We start from the raw sequence: 24,923 nt of genomic DNA on the forward strand, positions 1-24,923 counted from the left end.
CAGGTATTTGCATTTGTAGAAGTGGGGGTCTCCCACCCAGGTTCCGCTGACACTGGTAGAAGCTGGGGCGGGAAAACAGAGAGAGGTGAGCATCTCCCCGCACTGTTGGGTGTCGGGGGAGGGGTGGAGACACTGTTGTCTGCAAGCCCAGTGCCCAGGCGGTCCTGCCGAAAGGCCGCCCAGGTCAAGTTCACAGGGCAGTCTCACCTTTCCCCAGGGCGGCAGCACCTGAAGGGGCGTGGGAGGCACACGCCAACAGCTAAGGTGTCACCCTGTAGATGGAGACCTTGTTAGAGCACTGGTGCGTTACACACTTCCTCAGGCATTCAGTTCATTCACTGCCTGAGTCACACAAAAATGGCAAGGGTCCACGCGTAGAACTAATGCCTACGCCTCCCTCTTCCCTTCACTCTAATCTTTTTAAAGTGTAAGTGTAACACGTGCTGGTGTCGATAATATCCTGTTCACTACTGAGCATATTCACACTGTCTTCCTCTTCGTGGAAATGGAACTCTAGGCCAGGGGTTCTCAACCTGGGCGGTTCTGCCCCCAGGGGACATTTGGCGACACCTGGAGACATTGTAGGGTGCAGCTAAACACCCCACAGAGCCCAGGGCAACATGGTGGGGCAGGCGGTGACAGTGCACGGGAAAGGGCTCTGAGAAGAGGTAAACGCTCACCGGCCGAAACCAAGCTGCACCAAGGTTCTCACAAACGCAGCTCTCAGAGCGTAACGTTTGTACAAAGACACGCACAAAGTAACCAAACCAGACTCAGTCAGCCTGGGGCTGGCCTTCACCACCATCTGTCAGGGGCCCCAGCTGACGGAGGGGCTCCCATCGCCGCCCCAGAGCCCCTGCTTGCCTGGGAATATGTTCCAGCAAAAAGCCGCATAAGGCCCCGTGTCGATGGAAATACCCTCTGAGGTGGCCCAGCCTCTGTGTGTGTACGTGTGTGTGTGCTACGTGTGGGGCGGTAGGTGAACCCGTGTTGTGACACGTGTCTGTGCTGTGTGTTGTGACGTGGGTGTACTTGCGTGTGCATGTGTTGGCACTGTGGGTGGGACTGTAGGTGTACCCGTGTTGTGACGTGTGTTTGTGGGCGCAGTGCTGTGCGCGCACGTGTTGTGGCGTGCGCGTCGACCTGTGCCGTGTGGCGGTGAGCGTGAGCGCGGGCCTGGCAGCATCCGCCCGGGAGCAGGGAGGCGGCACGGTGGTCCTGGCGGGGCGGCTCTGGCAGGATGTCCTCCTAATTCTGCACACCTGGGCAGGCCTGGTCCTGGAAGGAGAACGTGCTGGAGTCGGGGACATCGGGCCGCTACACGGTGGAGACGGTCAGCACCGAGGAGGGCGTCATCTCCACGCTGACCATCAGCAACATCGTGCGGGCCGATTTCCAGACCATCTACAACTGCACCGCCTGGAACAGCTTCGGCTCCGACACGGAGATCATCCGGCTCAAGGAGCAAGGTGGGGCTGCCAGAGCCGCGGACCGCGGCCTCTCCCCGCGAGGGCAGGGCCCAAGCAAGGTCCTCCGGGGCCCTGGGGGGACAGAGCGCCTGCACTTGCGGGCGGGCCGGAGGCCCTTCCTCACCTGCCACGCAGCCGCTGCCGGTCAGCCAGGCCCCCCGAGCCCAGGGGCACTGGCCTGCACCAGAGCAAGCAGGAGGACAGCTGCCCAGGTTGACTAAAGGCCCTGGCTTCCCTGCTCTCACCGGTTCCCTGGGGCCCTTTGGGGGCATGATCTCTGAGCAGTGTCCCCACGGGGATGCACCAGGATGGGTGTATTGGGGAACCTGGCCCAGCCCGTTAAGCCAAAAAGCCAGTCCAGTTGCCCCAAACCCGAGGGTGCCCGCGCTAAGCTAAGGAGTGGCACTTGAGCTGTCCAATCCCTGGTGTGCAGGGGACTGGCCTCAGGCTGCCTGCAGCTCCCCATGGGGACACAGGAGACACTTGGAGCACTGTGCTCTGAAGGAGACCCCAGCCAGCAGGGCAGCGCCGGGCAGAAGGGCTCAGAGCTCGGAAGGACTCAGGCTCGGAGGGCGGGGGTCTCAGAGGGGCATGGAGGGGGTTCCAGAGAAATGAGGCAGCCAGCCAGTGGCACACCAGGTCCTGAGATGGGCTGCAGATCTAGCCCCGTGGCCAGCGGGGGTTAGTCCAAGACAGACAGGAACGGTCCAGGCGGCCTCGGCCCTGGCAGTCTCCGACCCCTCCAAGCTTAAGGCCCACCCACAGGCTGTCAGGCCTTGGAAGAGATTCTGGGCCAAGCAGGTGGTCTCAGCTGGGCCCCTGGGGCCGCAGTGCTACCCTGTGGATCACGCATTGCTCCCAACACCTCTTCCCTAATAAGTGCTGCTTTGCTGATGCTTTGCACATAATTTGCATAATATCATCCACACATCATCCCAACCCTCCCAGTCCACTGTTGCTTCCCCTCCGTGTCTTCCCCTCAGTGCCCCACCCCTCTACCCGCCCCTTAGTGTTCTCACCCCTACTCCTCAGAGCCAACCCCCACCCCAGCCTTGACCTCTCTCTCTGGTCCCACCCGTCTGGAGTCCCTAAGTCAGTCTGAACGAACTCCGGGTTCAGTTCGGCCAGCCCGGATCCGTGGGGCATCCTGGAGATGTGATGCAGGAGGGAGCCCCCAACCACCCCAGACCCTCCAGAGGGCCGCCCCCGCCCCCATTCCCACCCCACCCTGGCCAGCCAGGCCCTGGCTGTGGACTCTTGCTTTATTTCCAAACAGGTTCGGAAATGAAGTCGGGAGCCGGGCTGGAAGCAGGTACGAAGGAGACATGAGACTCCCCGGGATGGGGGAAGGGGCTGCTGGGCTAGAGGGGGAGGGAGCCCAAAGTGTGGGTCGGGAGGCCAGGGCAGCCGCTAACTTCTCTGCCCTCCCCCATCTTGAGGCTTTAGTGCAGTCAGAGCAGCAGGGAGAGAGCCTCCAGGCAGCACGGGTCTAGAGACCCCGAGACCTGTCTCCGTTGTCGCTGCCCGCCCCCCCCCCCCCGCCACCGCAGGCTCCTGGCAGCCCAGGGCACTTGCTTCTCCCCCGTCTTTCCTCCCACCCCTCCTCTTCTGAAGCCCTGACTCCTCCCCCTGAGGTCAGCTCACCCCCACCTGACTCCGCTTCTCACCATCACCACCAGCTTGGCCATCGCTTCCAAGAACACCTGGGCCGCCCAGCCCGGCTGTGGCCTGCGTAACCCATGCTGACCCCGTGCTTTCTGCTGGCTGGCTCCTTCCCGCACTCCTGCATTCCCCGTGGAGCTGTCATCTCACCACCGGGCTGAGGCCGCTGGGCAGTGCCTCTCTCCCCGGGGATTTGGCAGCAAAAGGGGTCACCAGGCTCCCTGGGTTGAGTTGCTCTCTCTGGAGACCCCACAGGAGACAACTGCCCCCCACCCTCCAGGGAGAAACCCAGAAAAGAGAATCAGGACATGGCAAGCCAGACCCTACAGGGTTGGCAAAGGCCATGACGAAGATGAGGGGTCCTCTGCCCTAGTTCTCCCGCCACACCAGCCCAGGAGGCGCTTCAGCAAGTCCCTGGTGGGTCCCGCTCAGCCCCTCCCCTCTGGGCGGACAGCCCCTTAAAGAGCAACAGGCCAGGCACAGGCCAGCTCAAGGCGGGCACACAATATCAACTCCTGCTGTGTTCTCCCTGACGCCCCTCAGGGCCACTCCTGGTGCTGAGCTGGTGTCACCCTCTGTCTCCATCTCTTCTGTGCCTGCACCCTGGGTCCCCCGCCCAGGACCCTCTCCCTCTGCCCCCGCCCACCCACTCGGGACAGTCCTCTCCTCCAGATAAGATGGCTACCACCACGACCTCCCAGCTGTTAACAACTTAAGGAAATGTGGGTGCCAGAGGCACAGCTGCCTTAGATACCGCTTCCCTGGTTCTCTGGTTTCACAGACCTTGAGGCCCAGAGAGGTTAAGGACCCTTCCACCCTCATCCTTTGGCTCTGAGCTCAGCTGAGACAAGACCCGAGTTTTCCAAGGAAATGCCCTAGGAATCTCGGAGAAACTGAATTCAACTCAAATCAATAAAATCCAAAAGCATGGAAGCAACGAACTTCCAACGCGGCTTCCCTTTCCTAGAGAAATTCAGACCTAGAGACAGGGCTGTCTCACTGTCAGAGCAAGCCTGCAGGGCTGGCGAGGTCAAGTCCATTGTCTCACCCCTGACTGTTGAGACCAGCCCAAACGCCTTCCATTTTCAGTCCCCGAGTGTTTGTCGCACCCAACTCCTCCCCGTCGCCTCCCCTGCGCCCCCTACAGGGGTCTCGGGCTCCAGTAGGCAGGTGATGAATGCACCAGTGTGCCAGTCCTGGGCTGGAAGGAGAGCCCCAGCCTGACGGCCAACACTGCCAACCGTTGGACACGCGCTCCTTCCGGGAGAGGGACCACACCCCCTCCCAGCAGCATCTCCAGGGGTCAGGGTCTGCGGGGTTCTTCCTTTCTTTTGCTCTTTAAAGAAAACAACAGTGAGAGGCGAGAGGCCAACCTCCAGCTCAGGACAGATACCTGGAGTCCCCAGTCATCCACACTGAGAGCGTGGGGTAGGGGCAGCAGCTGAGTCTCAAAAAGGAACTTTCCTATCCTTGTATCTGCTGCGGTCCTCCTTCCCACACAGACACGAGGGCAAAGGCTGGGATCGGTTTGGGTGCCAGGCTCTGTGCCAGCCTTCACCTGCCTGCATTCACCCACCTAAACCCCAGACGCGCCCCTGAGGCAGGCACTGTGATTATCCTGTTTTACAGATAAAGAAAAGAGGGTAAAGTGCGCTGCTCTGGGCTGCACAGAGGATGTGAGATTTGTAGGATGCCATGGGACGCAGGGTGCGGAGCTGGGCAGGATGAGGGGGGCAGATAAGAGGAGACGTGGATTTGCACTGGCTCTGCTGTAGCTGTGTGTCCTTAACCAAGTCACTTGACTTCCCTGGACCTCAAGGTTTCCATCTATAAATGGGAGGCTTGGACTCTCTGAGCCCTAAGCTCTCCTGCCCCTGCGTTCTCTAGTTCTAACCCCCCATGGACTACTCAGGGTCCCACATCATATGCTCAGGCCCCCTCTGCAGACACAGAAGGGTCAGGACTGTCTGGAAGAGCGCCCACCCCAGCCTAACATCACCCTCCCCACCCCCATCTCTACTTGGCTAGGGCAGGAGACAGAGTACAGGAACTCGGCAGGGAGGGAAGCTTTGCCTAGCTGGAGTTCCAGGTGCCTCTCTGGCGGGGTGGGGTGCCGGGATTCCTGCCCAGAGGACTGGCCCAGGAGAGGAGGGGGCAGGACTGGGCATCTCTCCTTAAAGAGGTGGGGGGGAAGGACTTCCCTGGCGGTCCAGTGGTTAGGACTCCGCGCTTCCACTGCAGGGGGCAAGGTTCGATCCCTGGTTGGGGAAGTGCATGCCATGCAGCGCGACCTAAACAAAACAAAACAAGAGGTGGAGGGAGCTGTGATCCTGCCCTCCGGCCCCTAAGACGTGGCCCCTGGCTGTTACCACCTGTGATGCCCAGGTCTGGAGGGGAAGCTGCCTCAGACCTGAAAACTCTCTAAAAGCTGCTTGTCCATTGTCCACCCTCTGCACCTGGGAAAGGGAAGCGAAGGAAAAAGCGAAGCGAACAAACAGCGGCAGTGACCCTGGTCATTTTCCAAAGAAAAGCCAGGACTTAACGACTCTCCTGGTGTATCACCTCGGAGAGCTCAGCGTACCAACCTTGCCTCTCACCTCCCACGCTCCCCTCCCCTCCCTGTGTCTGCGTGCCTCTCTGCCCCCACCACTGCTGCCATCTTTCCCAGGTCTGCCCGCCCTCTCCGCCACACCGTATCCCGCCCGAGCTGAGCCCTGTTGGACTGTGCCCGCGCCTGCGCAGGCCCCTGTGGCCTTTCCCAGGAGCGCCCACGCGCCGTGGTCTGGCCACAGCTCGGCAGGGGCTGCGCCCGAGGAGCTGGGTGAGATCTGGGGGGAGAGAGTGGGCTGCCCCAGCTCCCTCATCAGCCTGCTTGCTTCTCTCTCACAGAGGCTGTGCCGATGGCAGTCATCATCGGGGTGGCCGTAGGAGCTGGCGTGGCCTTCCTCGTCCTTCTGGCAACCATTGTGGCCTTCTGCTGTGCCCGCTCCCAGAGAAGTACGGGAGGGAGACCCGGGAGCTCAGGGAGGGGGGCAGAGAAAAAGGCCAGCTTAGACTGCCCCGGAGTAAAAGCAGGAGTACAGCGAGCAGGGGCCCTACCAATGCCGTGAGCTGCTGGGGCAGGGATGGGCCTCGCGCATCTTTTCACATGCAGCGCTTTGCTCGGCATCTGCTACAGAGCGGGCGCTCCACTGCTGCTGAGCTGGACGGAAGTGAACTTCACGCAGCAGGGCCGTCAGCTAGCACCTCAGATTGAACATACACAGCACTCTCCACCCATCGGGAAATGTACTGAAACCCGGGGGTGGGGGGGTGCGGGGAGGTGATCTTTGCCCTCCAAGATCTGCTAGTCGAACCAGAAAAGCAGGCCACCCACACAGGAAAAAAAAAAAGGGGGGTTCAGGGAATTGCTTTGGGGGGACTCCTGAAGGTCTTTTAGTTGTTAGCCATAAAGTGCTGGCGTTGCGCTTTTTTTTTTTTTTAACATCTTTATTGGAGTATAATTGCTTTACAATGGTGTGTTAGTTTCTGCTGTATAACAAAGTGAATCAGCTATATGTACACATATATCCCCATATTCCCTTCCTCTTGCGTCTCCCTCCCTCCCACCCTCCCTATCCCACCCCTCCAGCTGGTCACAAAGCACCGAGCTGATCTCCCTGTGCTATGCGGCTGCTTCCCACTAGCTATCTACCTTACAGTTTGGTAGTGTATATATGTCCATGCCTCTCTCTCGCTTTGTCACAACTTACCCTTACCCCTCCCCATATCCTCAAGTCCATTCTCTAGTAGGTCTGTGTCTTTATTCCCATCTTACCCCTAGGTTCTTCATGACCTTGTTTTTTTTTTTCTTAGATTCCATATATATGTGTTAGCAGACGGTATTTGGTTTTCTCTTTCTGACTTACTTCACTCTGTATGACAGTCTCTAGGTCCATCCACCTCACTATAAATAACTCAGTTTTGTTCCTTTTTATGGCTGAGTAATATTCCGTTGTATACATGTGCACGTCTTCTTTATGCATTCCTCTGTCGATGGACACTTAGGTTGCTTCCATGTCCTGGCTATTGTAGATAGAGCTGCATGATGCACTCTTCACGCGTGTGTGCCTGGAGTCTCCGTCCTTGGCGTAGCTCTGAACTTACGTTTGCTAGACAGACACGTGGAAGGGTAAATGGGATGGCGGAGATGGTGGGAACAATAAAGACTGTCTTGTGGTCCCGCCTCTTCGACCCCGTGACCCCGGGCAAGCCACAGCCACTCCAGGGCTCGGTTCTCTCCTGTGTAATAGCAAGGGGTCGGCTGATGTGACTTTCAGGGCCCCACCCGGCTCTGACATTCTATGAGCGGAAGGCACAAAAAGAACAATCAGTGTAAGCCTGCTCCCTCCTCTGCTTGGCAGCCTTCACATGTTGAAAGAAAGTTGCCTGTGTCCTCCCCTCCAAGCTGAGCAGCCTTGCTCTCTTGAGGGCCCCCGGTGATGCGGTCTCAGGCCCTCCCTCACCACCCGCTCAGTGGACATCATGGGGGAGCATATTTCAGCAGGAGTTTTCTAACAGAGCTCTCCAGGTATAAATCGGCTTCTTCCTCTAGAAGCCGTAAGCTCTCCATTACGGAAGCTGGACCACTAGTGCAGGGACATTTCTGCTTTGGGTGGGAGGTTGACCATGGGATCTCAAGGTCCTTTCTAACAGATGTGTGATTCTCTGAACGGAGAGATCAGAGCCTGGTAGAGTAGGTCAGGGAAGACTTCTAGAAGGAGGTGAGAGTTTAGTAGGATGACCAGGTGGCCGAATGGTTGGGGATGACCACCCATGCCACGGGAGAGGCAGGGAAAGCCTGAGGATCGTGCAACCAGGAGCCAGCAGAGAAAGTACTCTGAGGTCCCAACAGCCCACGGCACGTCCAGACAGGTTCTATTACCAGGTGGGCCCTGAAACTGCTGAGTTCAGGGGCTGGAGGGGAGGGGAGAGCTTGACATCTCAGGCCCTAATGCCTGAGATGACAACTGATTCTGTCGTCTACACTTTCCTATTTTATGGCCAGATCTCAAGGGTGTCGTGTCAGCCAGGAATGACATCCGGGTGGAGATTGTCCACAAGGAGCCTGCCTCTGGCCGGGAGGCTGAGGAACAGCCCACCATCAAGCAGCTGATGGTGAGAATGTCATCTTACCCCCGCCCCACCCCGACCTCTGCGCCCTGAACCTCCCAGAACCAGAGGCTTCCTGATGCTCTCTAGATGCTCCTGACAAGCAAAGCATCAGGCAAGATGTGCTTCCCCCGCCATAACAGGCCAGGCACCTACAGGCAGACCTAGGAGACACTGTGGGTTGGGTTCCAGACCGCAATAAAGCTAGTCACGTGGAATTTTTGGTTTCCCAGTACATGCAGAAGTTACGTTTATACTATATACTGTAGTCTATGAAGTGTGCGATAGCATTATGTCTTTAAAAAGGTACCTATCTTAATTAAAAAAAATACGTCATTGCTAAAAACTGGTAACCATCATCTGATCCTTCAGTGAATAGTAACATCAAAGATCACTGATCACAGGGACGGTCCAGTGGTTAAGACTCCGCGCTTCCACTGCAGGGGGTGCGGGATCCCACGTGCCGTGAGGCGTGGCCAAAAGGAAAAAAAAAAAAAAAGATCACTGATCACAGATCCCCATAACAAAGATGATAATAATGACAAAGTCTTAAATTCTCAAGAATTACCAAAATGTGACACAGAGACACAAAGTGAGCTGCAGATGCTCTTGAAAAAATGGTGCCAAAGGACTTGTCCTCTGCAGGGTTGCCACAAGCCTTGGATTTATAAAAAATGAAATATTTGTGAAGCGCAATAAAACGAAGCGTGCTCGTATTCTCAGCCAACAAAGATTTATTGTGTGTCTACTATATTGTGCTTGGGGTTCTCGGAGACTCAAAGGCATCTAAGATGCAGTCCCAGCTTTCAAGGGACCCATTGTCCAGTAGGGAGAGAAGATGTGTATAATTGCCATAAGATGTTGTGATATAACATATAATCCTCCACACATAGATATTATCAACATCCAGTACATGCCCTGCTCCCCCCATCTCCCCAGAAGTCTGCAACAAGCATAGGTTCCTCTTTGGGGACTGGATGGCTTTAAACTCATAATTTCTCCAGCAACCCCAAGGCCGCTTCTCCTCCCGAGCCCCCTCGATGGACCGTCACCCATCCATCTGTCCAAACAAAATCCCGGAAAACTCTGCTAGAAAACTCTGGTGCCTACTGTGTCACGGTTATAATATGTTGGAGTAACAGCTGCAAGCAGGTCGGTCAAGAGCATGGGCCTCTCTGTGCTTCAGTCTCCTCTTCTAGGATAGGATGAAGGTCATGGTACATGGGGTCGGGGTGAGGGCTCAGTGGATGAACCCCTGAAGAGGCTGGAGCCAGTGGAACACAGTGAGGGCTCAAGGAACGGTCGCTATTTGCTTTGCTGTGAAATCACCTGTTTCCTTATCTGTCTCCACTAGATGGTGAGCAAGCTGCCTTACTCATCCCTGTGTCCCCAGAGCCTTCCACGGTCCCTGGCAGATGCTCACCAACGTTTAGTGAATTGAAATGACGTTTTCTCTGCTGCTCTTCTTCTATCCAGTTGATTTTCAGGTCCCGACAATTCCACTTCAGAATCTTTTCAGAGCTGTGCCCCTGCCTCTTCTCCACTATAACTCCTAAGTGCAGGCCTCACCACGGCTCCCCTGATCGATGACAGCATCCTCCCAAGTGCTCCCACATTCTAATCTTTCACCACTTTACTCTCCACCCTCCAGAGTCCCACAGAGGGTCCTTCTAAGATGCAAATCTGATCCTGTTACCATCCTACTTAAAGACCCTCGGTGGCTCCAGATCTACCTGATATTCCAGCACCAGGCGGGTCATCAAGACCCTTCAGCAGGAAGCGGCTTCCGGCCTGTCCAGCCCCATCTTCCTGCCAAATGCATCCAGCCCTCCAACACCCCGGAGAACTTGCAGTTCCCAGCCCTTGAGTCTTTTATACCTCGGAGGCTTTGCACGGCTCTTCCCTCGGCCTGTTGATTTTGTCTGTTGAATTTCACATTCTCCTTCGAGAGTCAGCTCAAATGTCACCTCCTCCACAATCTTCCAGGCTTGCCCCACCATGGCTGGCAGAGCTATGCACTTCCTGGTGCTCTCCCCAAACACTCTGCACGTTCCTCTTTCATAGTGCATTTCTCTAATTACACGTCAGCCTCCCCAGGTATCCCAGCGTTCCTCAAAGACAAAGGGACAAATGTCTACTTCGCCCAGACCTAACATAGTGTCTGACACAGATGAACGGTCAGTCTTACAAGGGAGGGGACCACAGTCCAGACCTGGGCAGGAATGGACGTCTCCGTTGATGAGATTGATTGAGTCTAGTGTGAAAGTACCCACGCCTGTCCTTCATCCCCTGGGGACCTTGCATCCCCTCTCACTGGGATATTCTGACTGCCTCTGACTGTTTCCACACCATTCTCCAGTCCAGACCCTCAGGGAAGTGGCGGAGGGGGGTCACTCAGTGGTCAGTTAAGAGTGGGAGATAAGAAAAACACGCTGAGGGCTCCCCTTGGGGAGACCTTCGTCCAGCCACTCCCTTCACCCCCAGCACCGATACAGCCCCAACACTGAGGAGAGGCGGGCTGAGAAGCTGAATCTGGTGGAAGAGAAGAACTCAATCCAGATAGAGCCACAGCATTTACTGGAAAATGAAAAAAGCAGCATTAGTGGGGAAGTGACAGGATGGAAGCATGCTGGCTGATTCTGTGGGGCTCCAAAAAGAGATCAGGAAAGTGAGTCACAAGGGAGAGAGCACAGCCCAGTTCTGAGAGTGGGTGGGAACCTGGCCCAGACCATGTCATGTGCAGAAGGGATACATGGGAAGAACATCCTGTGCTACAGGACAGGAACCACTGTGGCTGTTCACATTCACTAATAACCCCACTGTGCGCCAAGTGTGCCTTACTTTTCACCTTAAGTCTAATTATTTTTTTAATTTCCAGTAATTTAGCGCCATGCCACTTCATTCATTCATCTGACATAAACATAACGATTGTGACAGTCCCACTGTACGGCACGCACCACGCCGGGCACCGGCAAATCAAAGAATGAATAAAACACAATTAAATATGATTCCACTCGGCAAGGATTTTGGTCGATGACCACAGCGTGTAAGGCGCTGCACCAGGTGTGCTGGAGAACCAAAGAGAAACAGGAAATGATCTTGTCCCCAGGCTCTCCGGCCTCTGTTCGGGAAGGTAACTTCGAATAATCTAAGTCCTTGCTGTGAATGGCAGGTGAGGCCCTAGTTGCCAGCACCTCAGAGGTAGTTATTCACTGATTCCTTCTCAAGCCCGTCATGAAGCCTAGCCCCGCTGAGGAGCTGCGGGGCCCCGACCCCTGCCCAGAGGTTCTGCAGTTGTTTATCTACAAGCCCAGCTCCCCGATGAGCACAGCTGTTCTGTAATGTCTCCTGACCTCTGTTTGCCTGGCCCTGAGCACAATGCCTGGCCTGAAGTCAATAAAGGCTCACTGAATTAAACCGAATCAAAGCAAGATCTCTGGAGGAGATAACCGTAGCCCACGGGAAGGAAGACGGTGGGTCTTAGAGACCTGCCCTGCACCCACCCACCTCTCTGTCTCCGGCTCTCAGGAGGGGTGGGGCTAGGGGTCCAAGAACAACAGTGAGATCTGGAATCTCCTCCGGGTTCTTGTCACCTGCCTCCAGGGGCCAGGCAGTGAGAGGTGGCGGGGAGGGGAGGCACAGATGGCAAGCATCTTTTGAGTGCATTTCTCCGGCTTTTCCTTGGGGGAAGTGGACGATTAGCCCACCTCCTACCCACTGAGCAGCGATTTCTGGGTTGTAGATGGACCGGGGTGAATTCCAGCAAGACTCAGTCCTGAAGCAGCTGGAGGTGCTCAAAGAAGAGGAGAAGGAGTTTCAGAACCTGAAGGTAAGAAGGGCCCCGGGTTACGACACGCCTGGTCTTCAGCTCTGACGACCCAGGCCCCAGATCCAGGCACAGATAGAAGGGACAGTCCCCCACAAAGGCACCTGCTCTCTCGCCCCAACACCAAGGGGCTGAGAGAGTTAAGGTTGAGCTCTCACGGTTCTCCCCTCCCACGACCTCCTCACCAATAACGTTTTTAATACCGTTTCCAAGTTCCGGACTAAAACAAAAAACAATGAAAGCCTGGCTTTCACATGGCCTTGAGCTGCCCTGAAATAACAAAACGTACTGGTCAAGACCCCACTTGAACACCTGCCAGCATCCTGCCCAGGCTGACCCTCCCAACCGACCGCCCCCCAACGCCTCTCCCGCTGTCCCCTTCCTCCTGTCTGTCCCTGGCCCTCCCCATGGACGGCGGGACTGGCTCCCGTCCGGTGCTGTGACGCCGCTCTCCCCCCGGCCCCCCAGGACCCCACCAATGGCTACTACAGCGTCAACACCTTCAAGGAGCACCACTCGACCCCCGCCATCTCGCTGTCCGGCTGCCAGCCGGACCTGCGCCCCGCGGGCAAGCAGCGAGTGCCCACGGGCATGTCCTTCACCAACATCTACAGCACGCTGAGCGGCCAGGGCCGCCTCTACGACTACGGGCAGAGGTTCGTGCTGGGCACGGGCAGCTCATCCATCGAGCTCTGTGAGCGGGAGTTCCAGCGGGGCTCGCTCAGCGACAGCAGCTCCTTCCTGGACACGCAGTGTGACAGCAGCGTCAGCAGCAGCGGCAAGCAGGACGGCTACGTGCAGTTCGATAAGGCGAGCAAGGCCTCGGCCTCCTCCTCCCACCATTCCCAGTCCTCTTCCCAGAACTCCGACCCCAGCCGGCCCCTGCAGCGGCGGATGCAGACTCACGTCTGAGGATCCCGGGCCGAGGGCGGGAGGGCCGGGGAGGGCGGGGCCTCGGCCTGGCTCTGCAGAGACCTTTGCAGAGGACCCCGGAAGCAGCCCGATCAAGCACAAATGCGGGCCCAGCTGCAGGGCATCGGGGCGTGGAGGTGGGGACGTGGTCAGAGGATGCCGCTGAGCGCAGTGTGCTCCGTGCTGGCCGCCCCGGGCCCCCGGCCCTCTCCTGGCGGCCCCTCCTCTCCCTGCCCCTCCCACAGGCTCCAGAGGCAGCTATAACTCTGCTTTCATGAAACTGCCGTCCAGGCTCCGGGCTTCGGAGGAGCTCTGCCCCTTGCCGCCCGGAAGCCCTCCCCCGACTCCCACCGTGCCTGTGCTCCTGTACAGCCCCAGGGAGCAGGGCGTCAAGTGCTTGCCGGCACGGAGCTGCCCCAGAGACCTCAGCGCCCCCTGCCCCTCCTGGTCCAGACTCCAGAGGCTGAGAAGCCAGAACGGCCCTGGCTGACACACTGGCCCGGAGCCCACCCCCAGTTTGTTCGGTGTTTCGTGTCCATACTCGTACAGTTCTGTCCTTGGACTGGATGCCTCTCAACTCTGAGGTGGGACTGGCCCAATCAGAGACTGGTGTCTGGGAGGGAGGGGGAGGGAAGGAGGGGGGAACGTGACACTCGGGGACCCCTCGCCAGGCTGTGCGACTCAGAGCCTCCCCACGCGCCCCTGCTTCGTGTACTCCCCTCCTCCCCTCTGCACATTCGGAGTCAATATAAGGAGTGTGAGCTTCTCTGGTCAGGGTTCTTTAAACAGCCGTTGGAGAGACTGTGTCCCAGGATCTGTGGGGTTTGAGGGGACTAGGGGGCAGGCCGTTAAGGTGATGAGACTCACCTTCTCAGCTGAGCCTAGATTCACACAAGGAACCATGGTCCTGTCCTCAGTGAGGCTCCTGGGGCGAGAGAGAAAGCATATCTGCACCTCACTCCTGCCTGCCACCTGAGAATAAAGGTTGGGGGTCCTTCCTCCAACAGATGCGTTCTATTCTTTTGTTCCTACAGAGTCACAGCAAGACCCCAAGAGCTCAGAGGATGCTTTGGGAACGCAGGGTTCCTTGCCCTGCTTTGATTTGGTTTTCCCAGACAGTGGAGAGCTCTGGTCATGGTGACAATAGGACCTATGGGCAGACTCCTCTCCTTGCAGATGTGCCCAACCCAGAGGGCACACGAAACCGGGCCTCACCAACCACCTGACTCATGCCAAATACAGCTCAGGGGCAAAGGGGTCAGACTGCACATCGGAGGGGTCCTTCTAGGCCTTTCTCTCAGCAATATTCTGCAAGGGCGGCTCCCTCCGTTGGGGGTTCATGGGAGGAGGCCCTCTTCAAAGAGCCTGTGCCACCAAGCAGCCCAACGCTCTGAGACTCAAATGATGTTCTAAGAATGGCTTTGTTTGGGTGGAAATCTTGACGTGGTGATGGCAGACAGGCTGGGGTGGATAAACAGGGCCAAGTTAGGATGCTACCTCTGCAAGTAGGATTCAAATAGAACTCTGGAGAACCCACACTGTCCCAAAGGTTGGAGCTTCCTCCTCAGATTTAGACCCTTCTCCTCCAACCTTCCCTGGGAGTCCTTACCCACCATGGGAACCTTCATCACAAAAGCCTGTGCTTCTTTCCTCCACTGATGCCTTGGATGGCCCCAACCCACAGATGGTATACATAGCCTTCCTAGAGCCTCCACCCAGAGGATGTTTCTGCTTCCACCATATTTCCTATTGCTTCAAAACCCTCCACCTCCTTGGATATCTTCCTTTGCAGCACCCAAGCCTGAGGTAGTAGAAACTGATGAGAAATGTAAGTGTACATCCCAGACCCACATCCTGCTCGTGGTACCATTTCTGGCCCAGCACAGATGCCTGTGGGCTCCAGGTTAATCTTGACAAGTTCTCTTCCTTCCCATACACGTTTTGCCTTTGCCAGCAAGGAGTAAGGATCTAAGATCAGATGCAAAATGCCTTGGTGTGCTAGAATAAGGAAGAGGATGACCTAAGAGGATCTGTTCATTTCTCCTAGGCTTCCCCACCTCGGAGGTGGGCAGGACATCTCCTTCCTAAGCCTCACCAAAGCCTACCTTGTCCCTCACCCCCTGCCCACATCCTACCCCCCTCACACACAGCACTTATAATAGGATGGAGGTACCCATTCTTTCTTGGAACCCAAGGTTATGGCACAGAATAACCTGGAGAACAGGGAAGAAATCTGATCTCCCGGAGAACAGAACCCTCTTCTCCCTTGGGAGCCTCAGACACTCCCAGGGTGGGAACGTGGACATCACGGAAGATGGGGCTGCACAGTCAAGACCCGGCTACACGGGGCCCACTCCCTGAGCTCTCTCCGAGGCACAAACACAGCAAAGAATTGCCGAAAGGGTAGGAGATCACAAGTAAGGCCCTGGTGAAAGAGATGAACATAGGCAGGGGAAATCAGTAGGCTCTGGTGGCCTTTGGACCATTGAGGCACTGAGAAGGATGCTGGACTGAGTGTGGATCCTTCAACCCCTCTGAGTCCATTTACTTCTCACGTAGGAGTGAGGGGACAAGAAAGCTGGTAAAGGGAAGTGTTAAAAAAAAAAAAAATTAAGGCAGTGGGAAGCCCTGAATTTCCCTGTAGGTGATTTCAAATTAACTGAAATGAGTGCTTCACGTTTGTAATCATTTAATTCTCACAATTCTACCAAGTATTACCATTTTACAGACGAGGGAGTGAACTTAAAGAAGACCGGCCCAAGGTCACAGAGCTAACAAGTGACAGCAAGAGATGTAAACATATGATTTCCTCTGTGAAATGTTTCCATCCTGCAGTGCAAACCCAAGGCCACTTTCATCCTAGAATAAGATGAAAACGGCCGACGCTGAAGGCCACGAGCTGGGACCCACTCGGGGGCAGGCTGAGCAAGGACAGGCCACAGCTCCAGTAGGAAAACAGGACTAGCCTCCTCCACCGCCAGTCCCCAAATGACCTGGAAATACCACGACTCCCTGGGAAAGCTCGTCTGTGTATCAAATCACCCCCACCCCTCCCAAGGCCAGGATCCAGTTTTCTGATAGCTTTACAATTCGTTACTGGCTCCGAGTCACTGGATGGGGGCCCAGTTTCTGACTCTCGGGCTCACTATCAGTCTGGGAAGGCCAGGGTTATTTCCATCACGTCTTCAACTTTCATGGAACAGGAAATGGTCTCATACAAAGCACTAGAGCACCACAGCAAATCCGTCTCTGATGGAGACTACTGAAACAGTGTTCTAAAGGAATAGGCCTTGAAGCTGCCTTTGAGCTTCCGGAGTAGAGAGGAACAGGGGGAAATAACAGCAAATGTGAAGCAGCCCTTGGGAGATTTCTCAGAACAGGAGAAAAGAGCCAACGGGAATTCCGCTTCTCGCTTTCTATATGGGGGCGGCATACACGAGGCACCGTGGCCTTTGCTATTACGGGATCAGAACTGAAATCGCCAGGTACACATTCCAGGAGTCCCGTCAGCCCTTCCCAGGTATTGTACTCTGTTTATGATGGCGCCAGAAAAAAAAAGACGAGGGGGAGTCCTGTGATTAGTCTCTTCTCTAGTAAGTTTCCCTATAAAATCAACTCTTTATTAAAATAAAGGTATAAATATTTAAATAAAAACTATCCTAATTTGCATAGAGATTTTTATTTAAAATACCACTTGGGGTGCCTGCTTTAAAGAAACATGAATGTTTAGACATAAACTGATGACATCTCAACGAAATCTTGACGTTTACTTTCCCTTTAAAAAAGCCTTTTAGAAGCCTCTTATGGAAGCTGTTTTTAGGAGCTGTAACCACAGGCCAGCTTCAGCATCGGAACTACAAGCGATCTCTGAGAGTCACTGATAAAACATTCCCTTGCTCTGACAGTTACTTCTTACGCCCAGTAAGGCTCTAATCATCTTTTCCCCAACCCGCTATGTTTCCACCTTCCTAACTAGGTCATAAACTGGGAAAAAACAAATAAGGATTTGTTTTCCTGGATGAATCCATTTGTGTTTTAGGGAGAGGACCACCCACTCTTTCCCTCTCTAACTGCTGTTCTTCCTGGATCTGTCTCCTCCTTCTCTTTATCGGCAAAGTCTTGGACATACGCTGAAAGCTTTCGGACCACAGGCCCTGTGGTTTCATGCCTACCCCAGCCCTCATCTTTAAAAGGCCTTCTGTGAACACATGCCATTCACAGGATCCATTGTTGAGTTTTGGTCTACATCCCAGGTGCCCATATCTGCCTGCCATTCCATGTTCCCAGAGCTCCTCTCTGGACCAGCCTGCTCGGCCCACCCACAGGGCCGGAACAGCCGCAGACCTTGGGCCAAAAGCCTCCCTTGAGCTCACTGATCAGGGAGCCCCGGTCACACAAAGGAATCTCCTTCCACTGCTTCTCAATCTATGACCCTTGGAAATATCTTGGAATGCTACGAGAACATTCATATAATGCTCCTTAATAGCTGTCTTCTTTGTGGTGAATCTAAAGTATTCATGTTCAAAGACAAGGTATGTGAAGTCTCAGGAAACAGGTCTTCTCAGGGAGAAGTGGGGTCTTATTAAATAGACCTTCTCTGAAATCTACTCCCCATTATGCAAGAGGAAAAGTGCTACTCAGGATAGGAGCTGAATATAGGGATTCATTCCCCCTGAATGGATTCATCTCCCCTCAACTAGGCAAAGAAAAGGTCAAAGGGACTGAGCTCAAGGTACCACCTTCACCACCTTTGTGAAGAAATTAAAGGGCCACAGCCTTGCTGCCCAAGGACTAGAAAACAAATTCATGACACCAATGGGAGAAATACGGAACGAAGAAGGCATTCGAGATAAAGTGATACAGGTAAGGATTCAGGACTTCTACAGCAGAATTTTCAGATGAGAATTTCCTGAGTTTTATTTAAAAGTTCCCCTAGCTCTCTTGCCATGGAGGGCTGCAAGTGGAACAGAAATCTACAGAGAAAAAGAGCAGAACTGGAGAGAATCTCCCTACCGGACTTGCCCTCTTGTGATATTTTTCCTCAGGAGAGAAACACACTTTTAAGCAAGTGAAGACACTCCTTAAGTGTTAAAGTTGGTGATGTACATAAGTAGTGTTTTAGGAAACCCCAGAATAACAGACGGTTCTGGAACAGCTTAGTTCAGTAATTCCAACTTCGATTCCCCTGGGGTGATTTCTCTCATTCACTCCGCCAGCTCCACCCGCCCAGTCTTGCAAGATTCTCCAGAGGAAACAGCGCCTCTGTTGAGGGGTGCAGCACTTTCGATCGGTCTTCCCCGGGAACCTGAAATCTGGCTCCCAAAGTTCAGTTTTCCCTAAAAACTTTTGTCAGATCCTCTGTGCTGACCCTCCTAGACAGGACTGTGGTCTTCCCAACCTGCTCCCAGCAATCCCTTTACTTTAAGAGGTGGAGCCCTCCAGCACATTTGGGCTCCCCCCAAATCTGACATTTAATGAGACCCAAGGTTCATCTCCCCGCTTCATTTCCCGGGTGCAGGATCTCCACAAACTCTAACAAGAGAGGGAAGGTCCCTGAGGAAGAACTGGACAGGAAAACAGGCTATACCTACTGACATACACACACATAGATCCCTCCTCAAACTTTTAAGTTGGAAAGATTTCCTGGAACCACGTCTGGTACAAAACCATGGAAATGCTCAAAACTAACAACAAATAGTTTTCTGAAGCTATAATTAAGACATCAAAACGGTCAGATGGTTTAGCGGAGAGCTTACCAACCCTGAAGATGTACTTCTCAACTTTAGTTTAGGAACCTACCCTGGTATGCTGCATGCCATGGAAACGGGATAATGCCACCCAAGAAATCCCTTTCTCCAAAAACCCCTAAGAGCATCTGACTTCAACTTGAAAGCCACTGCCAGAGAGCAGTTTGAACTCACAGTTCTTTGTTGGATTCTGCGAAGCCCGCATTTGAGTCCTCTCACCAATGTCTTAACCTTCCTCTCCTTAGCTTGTGGGTGACTCGAAGACAAAGACTTTTCTGTAATTAGCCATACCTGGGCGTACGTTTGGCCCTTCAGATGGACCTCAGTTGTTCCATATGCTTTCCGGTATTTTCCATTACGCAAGGTAGCTTTCCAATCTAATGTTTATGTCATACCTTACAGTCTACACAATGTTCTTCCAGACATATTCCCACTAGATCCTTAAAACTTCATTGTGAGACAGGCATCACTAGTTTACAGATTACGTGGCAGAGCACGGTTGTGTATGCGCTTACACCTAACTGCCTCACGGACAGAACTGCTTCCGAGTTCAAACTTTTCGCAGGCTGGCCAGTCTCTGGGGTAAGGCAGTTGGATGTATTCATGTCCTCGGAAAGTGTAAATAAAACCCGAAGTGTTCAAAATTAAGACACGCCACTTGATGTGAATATAGAATATCATTTCAATGTGTTCCTGGGCTAGATAAAGACCTAAACTCTCTCTTGCCCAGCTAGGTGGTCGCGCTGGGAGTCCCGCGTCTTCTCCAGGCCTCTGTGGAGGAGAGAGATGGACCTCACAGTCTACACTGCACGGAGCACATATCCTCCGCTCCCTCCCAGTCCTAGTCTGTTTCACCCCCGCCCCTGCGGTGAAGTCAACGTAAGTCACGTGACCGAGGCCGAGCGGGAGCTCAGAGGAGCCCAGGGAGACACCCGCTGGGAAAACCGCGGCTCCGCTGCAAACCGGGCAGGCGGGCGAGGCCTCGGCGGCCGTTGCCAGGCCCGAAACCGGTTGCCAGGGAGGCTCCGGCCTCTCAGCGCGCCGAGAGGCTCCCGCGCGCTCCGCGATGGAGCGCCGCTCTGAAGGGGCCAATCCCGCGCCCGCGCGGACGACGCATGCGCGCCCCCGCCTCCACCCCCGCCCGCCGAAGAAAACCGCGCGTGCGCCTAATTAACGCAGCTCAAGGGCTTCGGGGATTAGGCTGGGCTGTACACGCAGACCGTTGAGTTGGAAGAGGTTCGTGAGATCATCCTGTAGTCTAGACGACCGAAGCAGTGGTTGCGGGTGCTTGTTCGAATTGCAGATTCCTGGGCCGTACCCGCAGCGGCCTGGGTAAGACCCGAGAATCTCCCTTCTTAGATTATGCCCAGATAATTCCGGCAGAGGTGGTCCTCATTGGCTGGACCCTCCCTCTTGTTTCAAGGGATGTAGGAATTGGAGCAGAGACGTGGAGAAGTGATCAGCCCAGGGTCGTCCAGAATTAAGTGACAGAGCCCGGTGGAGGACCCGGATTTGTGGGCTTGCACCCAAGTGCCTTCCCTCTGCTGTGCCCTGCTTCCCTGCCTGTCTCCTTTTCGGGGCACGGTTTAATCAGGACCAGACAGGCTGGCTGGCAGGCGGTTCATTCACATCGGTCGGGCTAACTGAAGAATGAAAGTTCCTTTCTCAGACCGCCAAAAAACCCCATCCAGCAAGTCCACATCATAGCTCCACTGCCTGCTCCTTAACTGAGCGATGCTGCCTCCATCCACCTAGATTGGGGCAACCTGGAGAATGCACACCCCCCAGGGAACAATGGCCAGTTTGGGGAGTATACACCCCCTCCCCATACACACTCACGTGTGGATGTGATTAGTCTGCATGTGGTGTCACAGGCTTCACGCAAGAATGTAAACCGCTCCTGTGTCTGCACGCGTGTGTGTGGAGTTTGGGGCAGGGGTATGAGTTTGGATTCTGGCTCGAGTTTAGGCACATTCAGTAACAGGCAGTGGCCCCAGTCCAGCTGGATCATACGTGCTGACAGCCACTTTCAATGGCCTGGACGGAGAACTGGACACTCCCATGCATACCCTTACGAGAAGCAGCTGGAGAAGCATCAGGAATCAGCAGAGCTGAGATCCCCGAACATACTCACGCCTGTGACGCCTGTCCGAGTCAGCAAGGCCCCCCAGGACAAAGCCTGGGGGACGAAGCTGGCCCGTGTGGTGGAGAGGGGAGGGGGCTTGGGGCTGCAGCCCAGTTTGCTCTCAGAATTCCCTGTCTCCCCTGGGGGGAGAGCAGCTAGCAAAAGTGTTCTGCCAGGCTTCTGCCCATCCATTGCAACGGGTCCTCTGTTGCTCCCAAATCTCTGCCCCTCTTTATCTGTCCTGTCCTAGCCTTGCTGTCTCAAAACCTCAAGGCCTCAACTCTTTCCAAGAAAGCCAGGAACACAGCTGTGAGTCCCTTTCCCTCTGGGGGAGGTCCAGCTCTCCCTCCTGGCTCCAGATGTAAAGGAACAGCTGTGAGAGTGGCAGGAAGCCCACTTGGCAGCTAAGCAGGACCTGGGGAGATGAGAAACAAAGCAAGGGTAGAGACAGGCAAACAGCAGGGCTCTCTCAATTCTAGAGACTGGGGGATGGCAAAAGCATTTCATCCTGTGGCTCGGCGACTGGCTGACAGGCCTTGCCAAGCCCTCAGACGCCCCCCATGCCCCGCCCATCCCAATTCCGGCTGCCGGGGCCACCGGCAGGACTTTCTGTACACTCCATTTCATGATTCCCACTTAATCTGAGAAGGGAAACTTGGCTTTCTTTGTGTGTCTCCACCCCTGTCCTCAAACACACACCTCCCAGAATGAGATTTTGGAAAAGAGGCTGGTGAGGGAGAGGAAGGGAGGTGGAAGAGGGTGCTGGCACCCCACCCTGGCATCCTCCTGCCCCTCCCTACCTCTGGAAAGTAAACCAGGATGCAGATGCCAGGCTCGGTGTCCAGCAGACAGGGCTGCTCGGAGCACCACTCGCCCGCCTGCTACGCCAGGGTGACAAAGCACGGCCACCAAGCACTGCACTCAGTAAATGATTATTTCCTCAATGACCCTGGCCCACCCTGGGTCTCAGTGGGTCTTTAACAAGCCTGTCCACTGCCGGGAGAGGGACCCACTGCTGTGGCCCACTACGCAGCCGTGTCTTCTTTACTCTGACAGGACACAGGGTATCACAGCTGCTTCTGTTTTAGGAAAAATAGTTTAATAAGTCTGAAACCCCTTTTAGGTCCTCTCCTCCACAGAAGCCCTGTGCCAGTGCTCTTCCCATGCCCGCTGGGAGGGAGCAGCCCTTCTCTAGAGGGCACCGCCCGCTCCAGACGCCTCGCCCTCCTGGGAGGCCTGCTCTGGGTCTAGGCCGTAGTGGGTCCATCACTTTTGTGTAAAAAGGGAGCAGAACACTGTAATATGCCCCCTTCTCTGGATGCCATGGGGCCAGCCCACAGCATGTTCCTACCCCTTAATTAAATAGCCCGTTAAATAATCTCCTGGCGCTGGCAGAGAGGGGATGCCACAGCAACAAGCCCCGTGCCTGGCAGGGCTCCTGCTGCCTCAGGGCCGCCACCCTGACTCGATCTGGCCTCCACCGGAGCCGCCAGGGACACAGCCTCGTCTCAGACCTGGCCTCCTCCTACCCACACAGGGGAGGGTGAGTCCAAGCTGGCACCAGGCACCCCCCATAGCCATGGATGGGGGCACTCAGCAGGGTGAGCAGACGGATGGGTACAGCTCCTGCCCAGTCAGAAGTACGTGAGGTTCTTGACGGCTCCGATTTCCAGCATCCGCTTGATGGCCAGGGCCTCTTGGGAGACATTGTGGCCTGACCACTGTGGAGACAGCCAAGGAAGCCAACTGAGGAACTCCTAGGCAGCTACCTGGCCCTCCCCGTAAGCCCACACCCCGGGAGCTCCATTCCCCACGCCGGCTCTCGGAAGGAAGACAGAATACAGGGGACGCTGGCCTGGGAGTCCAGATGCCTTGGTTCTAGTTCTGACTCTCTGTGTGACCTCTCGGTGAGCCATCTCTGGGACCACCCTCACTCCCTCAGTGTCCCCAGTTCACCAGCAGGGACCACTTACCACCATGGACTTGAGTGTGATATACTCATAGTAGTGAATGGACTGCTTTTTGTGGTGGGCGTCTGGGTAGCCAAAGCCAGCAATATGCACCAGGTCACAGAGGTGGAGGGCCAGGGTGATGGCCAACAGCCCTGTGGTGGGCTTCTGAGGGACAAAGCGTGGGGAAGGTATTAGAGGGAGCCTGCTTCTTTCAGCACCTCTAGGCCAGCGTTCTGCAACAGAACCTTCTAGTATCATGGAAATGTTCTGCATCTGTGCTGTCCTGTATGGCAGCCACGAGCCATACGGGGCTCATGCAGCTAAGGAACTGAACTTTTTCTTTTATTCAATTTTAATTAAAATTTAAATTTAAATAGCCACGTGTGGGGAATTCCCTGGTGGTCCAGTGGTCAGGACTCCGTGTTCTCACTGCCGACGGCTCAGGTTTGATCCCTGGTCGATGAACGAAGATCCTGCAAGCCGTGCATTGCAGCCACAAAAACCAAAAAAAAAAAAAGCCACATGTGGCTCGTGGCTACCATACTGCCTACTATAGCTCAACACGTCTGGGGAGGGTTTGGGCCTTTGGGGATGATGATGGCAATCAAGATGACAAAAATGATAGTAATAATAACATCTACGATTTTCGGAGCACCTGCTATGTGCCAGACACTATGCTAAGTATTTCATCCCATATGTCACCTCATCCAGTCCTCACAAAAACACTTTGAGGTACATGGTATTATTAGCCCCATTTTCCAGATGGGGAACTGAGGCTTACAACCATTAAACAAGTCACTCAAGGAGTGGAAAGGTTCTGCTCTCCGTCTTGGAGAAACTCACCTCTCCTGGAAGCCCCGAGGCTCTCACATTTCCGGGCTGCGTGCCCTTCATGAGGGTGGGCTCTCCCTCCTATAAAGTGGGGACAGCAGTACCTCCCCCACCCCCTACCGTATGGGCTGCTGTGAGGACCTCACTTTCTCCACCCCTGAGCCATCCACGGGGACGGGCCACCTGATATTCTAACCTCACAAACCGCCTTCCTCAGCAGGGATGACCTGCCTTCCACTCCCCAGACCTTGTCAGATCCCCTAAGGCCAGGTGTTCCCCAGCTTCCCTTTCTGAGCTCTCCTATCTTTTCATGTCACCGCCTGCCCCAGCCTTCCAGTTCAGCCCTGTTGCTTTCACCGCCACTGTGTTATCTCATCCGGTTCAGACCTCTGCCAAACCACACATGTGTCACCTTCTAGCAAACTCTTCTCTCCCCGTGTATTCCTGTAATTGTTAAACACATTACCGTCCACCTAGTTGTGCTGGAAACCTAGAATTGTCACAAATCTCTCAATTTCACCTTAAAAGAAATGCTGTAGCAGAAGGATTCTAAGATGAAGCCCAATGACCCCTTGCCCTTGAGAGTGCGTGTAACCTACGAATATGATGAGATCTACTACATTGTATGGTATTGCTTAATGTGGCCCAGTGGACTGTAAAATACACAGTCCTGGTGGGCTTGACCTGATCTCATGAGCTCTTATATCCGGGTCTAGAGATCAGCAGTGGAGGAAGTGCGAGGTGTGAAGCACAAGAGGGCTCATCATGCGTTGCTGGCCTGAAGATGGAGGGGACCAGACAGCAAGGTATGCAGGCAGCTCTTACGTGCTGAGGGTACCACCCCTAGGCTGAAAACCAGCCAGGAAATGGGGACCTCGGTCCTGCAACCACAAGGAAGCAAATTCTTCCAACAACAAGAATGAACTTGGAAGCAAATTTCACCCCCCCGAGCCTCCAGACAAGAACGCAGCCCAGCTGCCAACTTGATTTCAGCCTTGTATACCCTACGCAGAGAACCCAGCCATGCTGTACCGGACGTCTGACCTCCAAAACTATAAGCCAAATACGTGGGTGTTGTTTTAAGCCTCTAAACTGTGGTCATCTGTTAGGCAGCGACAGGAAACTCAAGTTCATCCCTTCCTCTCCCTCTTCCTCCTGCCAGGAGCTGGGTTCTGGTCCTAATCTCCGGCTTCCCTCTCTAGCCTTCACCATCTGCCACCAGGGCCAGAAACTCCTCTTTGCCGCCCC

The 24,923-nt window shown here is 54.8% G+C and overlaps 2 protein-coding genes across 10 annotated transcripts in view; one reads left to right on the forward strand and one right to left on the reverse strand.

The window, feature by feature from the left end:
* Window positions 1–14,024, forward strand: part of KIRREL3 (kirre like nephrin family adhesion molecule 3) — a 540,145-nt gene extending 526,121 nt beyond the window's left edge. Inside the window, exons 12-17 of one of the 2 annotated variants that reach the window (XM_032639117.1) lie at window positions 1,271–1,469; window positions 2,746–2,781; window positions 6,021–6,128; window positions 8,179–8,288; window positions 12,025–12,111; window positions 12,577–14,024. In XM_032639117.1, coding sequence (XP_032495008.1) covers window positions 1,271–1,469; window positions 2,746–2,781; window positions 6,021–6,128; window positions 8,179–8,288; window positions 12,025–12,111; window positions 12,577–13,020 — 984 coding nt within the window. In that variant the 3' untranslated portion in view covers window positions 13,021–14,024. The remainder of the gene's footprint in view (window positions 1–1,270; window positions 1,470–2,745; window positions 2,782–6,020; window positions 6,129–8,178; window positions 8,289–12,024; window positions 12,112–12,576) is intronic. The other variant, XM_032639118.1, reaches the window with a different exon arrangement.
* Window positions 14,025–15,692: 1,668 nt separating this feature from the next.
* The window catches only part of ST3GAL4 (ST3 beta-galactoside alpha-2,3-sialyltransferase 4), a 39,157-nt gene continuing 29,926 nt past the window's right edge, over window positions 15,693–24,923 (reverse strand). For 7 of the 8 annotated variants that reach the window (XM_032639124.1, XM_032639127.1, XM_032639125.1 and 4 more), the window contains 2 exons: window positions 22,866–23,009; window positions 15,693–22,613 (listed from right to left, as the gene is read on the reverse strand). In XM_032639124.1, the coding sequence (XP_032495015.1) occupies window positions 22,527–22,613; window positions 22,866–23,009 (231 nt within the window). In that variant the 3' untranslated portion in view covers window positions 15,693–22,526. The remainder of the gene's footprint in view (window positions 22,614–22,865; window positions 23,010–24,923) is intronic. The other variant, XM_032639126.1, reaches the window with a different exon arrangement.

The sequence above is a fragment of the Phocoena sinus genome, chromosome 8, assembly GCF_008692025.1.
Source record: "Phocoena sinus isolate mPhoSin1 chromosome 8, mPhoSin1.pri, whole genome shotgun sequence".
NCBI classification, from domain to species: Eukaryota; Metazoa; Chordata; class Mammalia; order Artiodactyla; family Phocoenidae; genus Phocoena; species Phocoena sinus.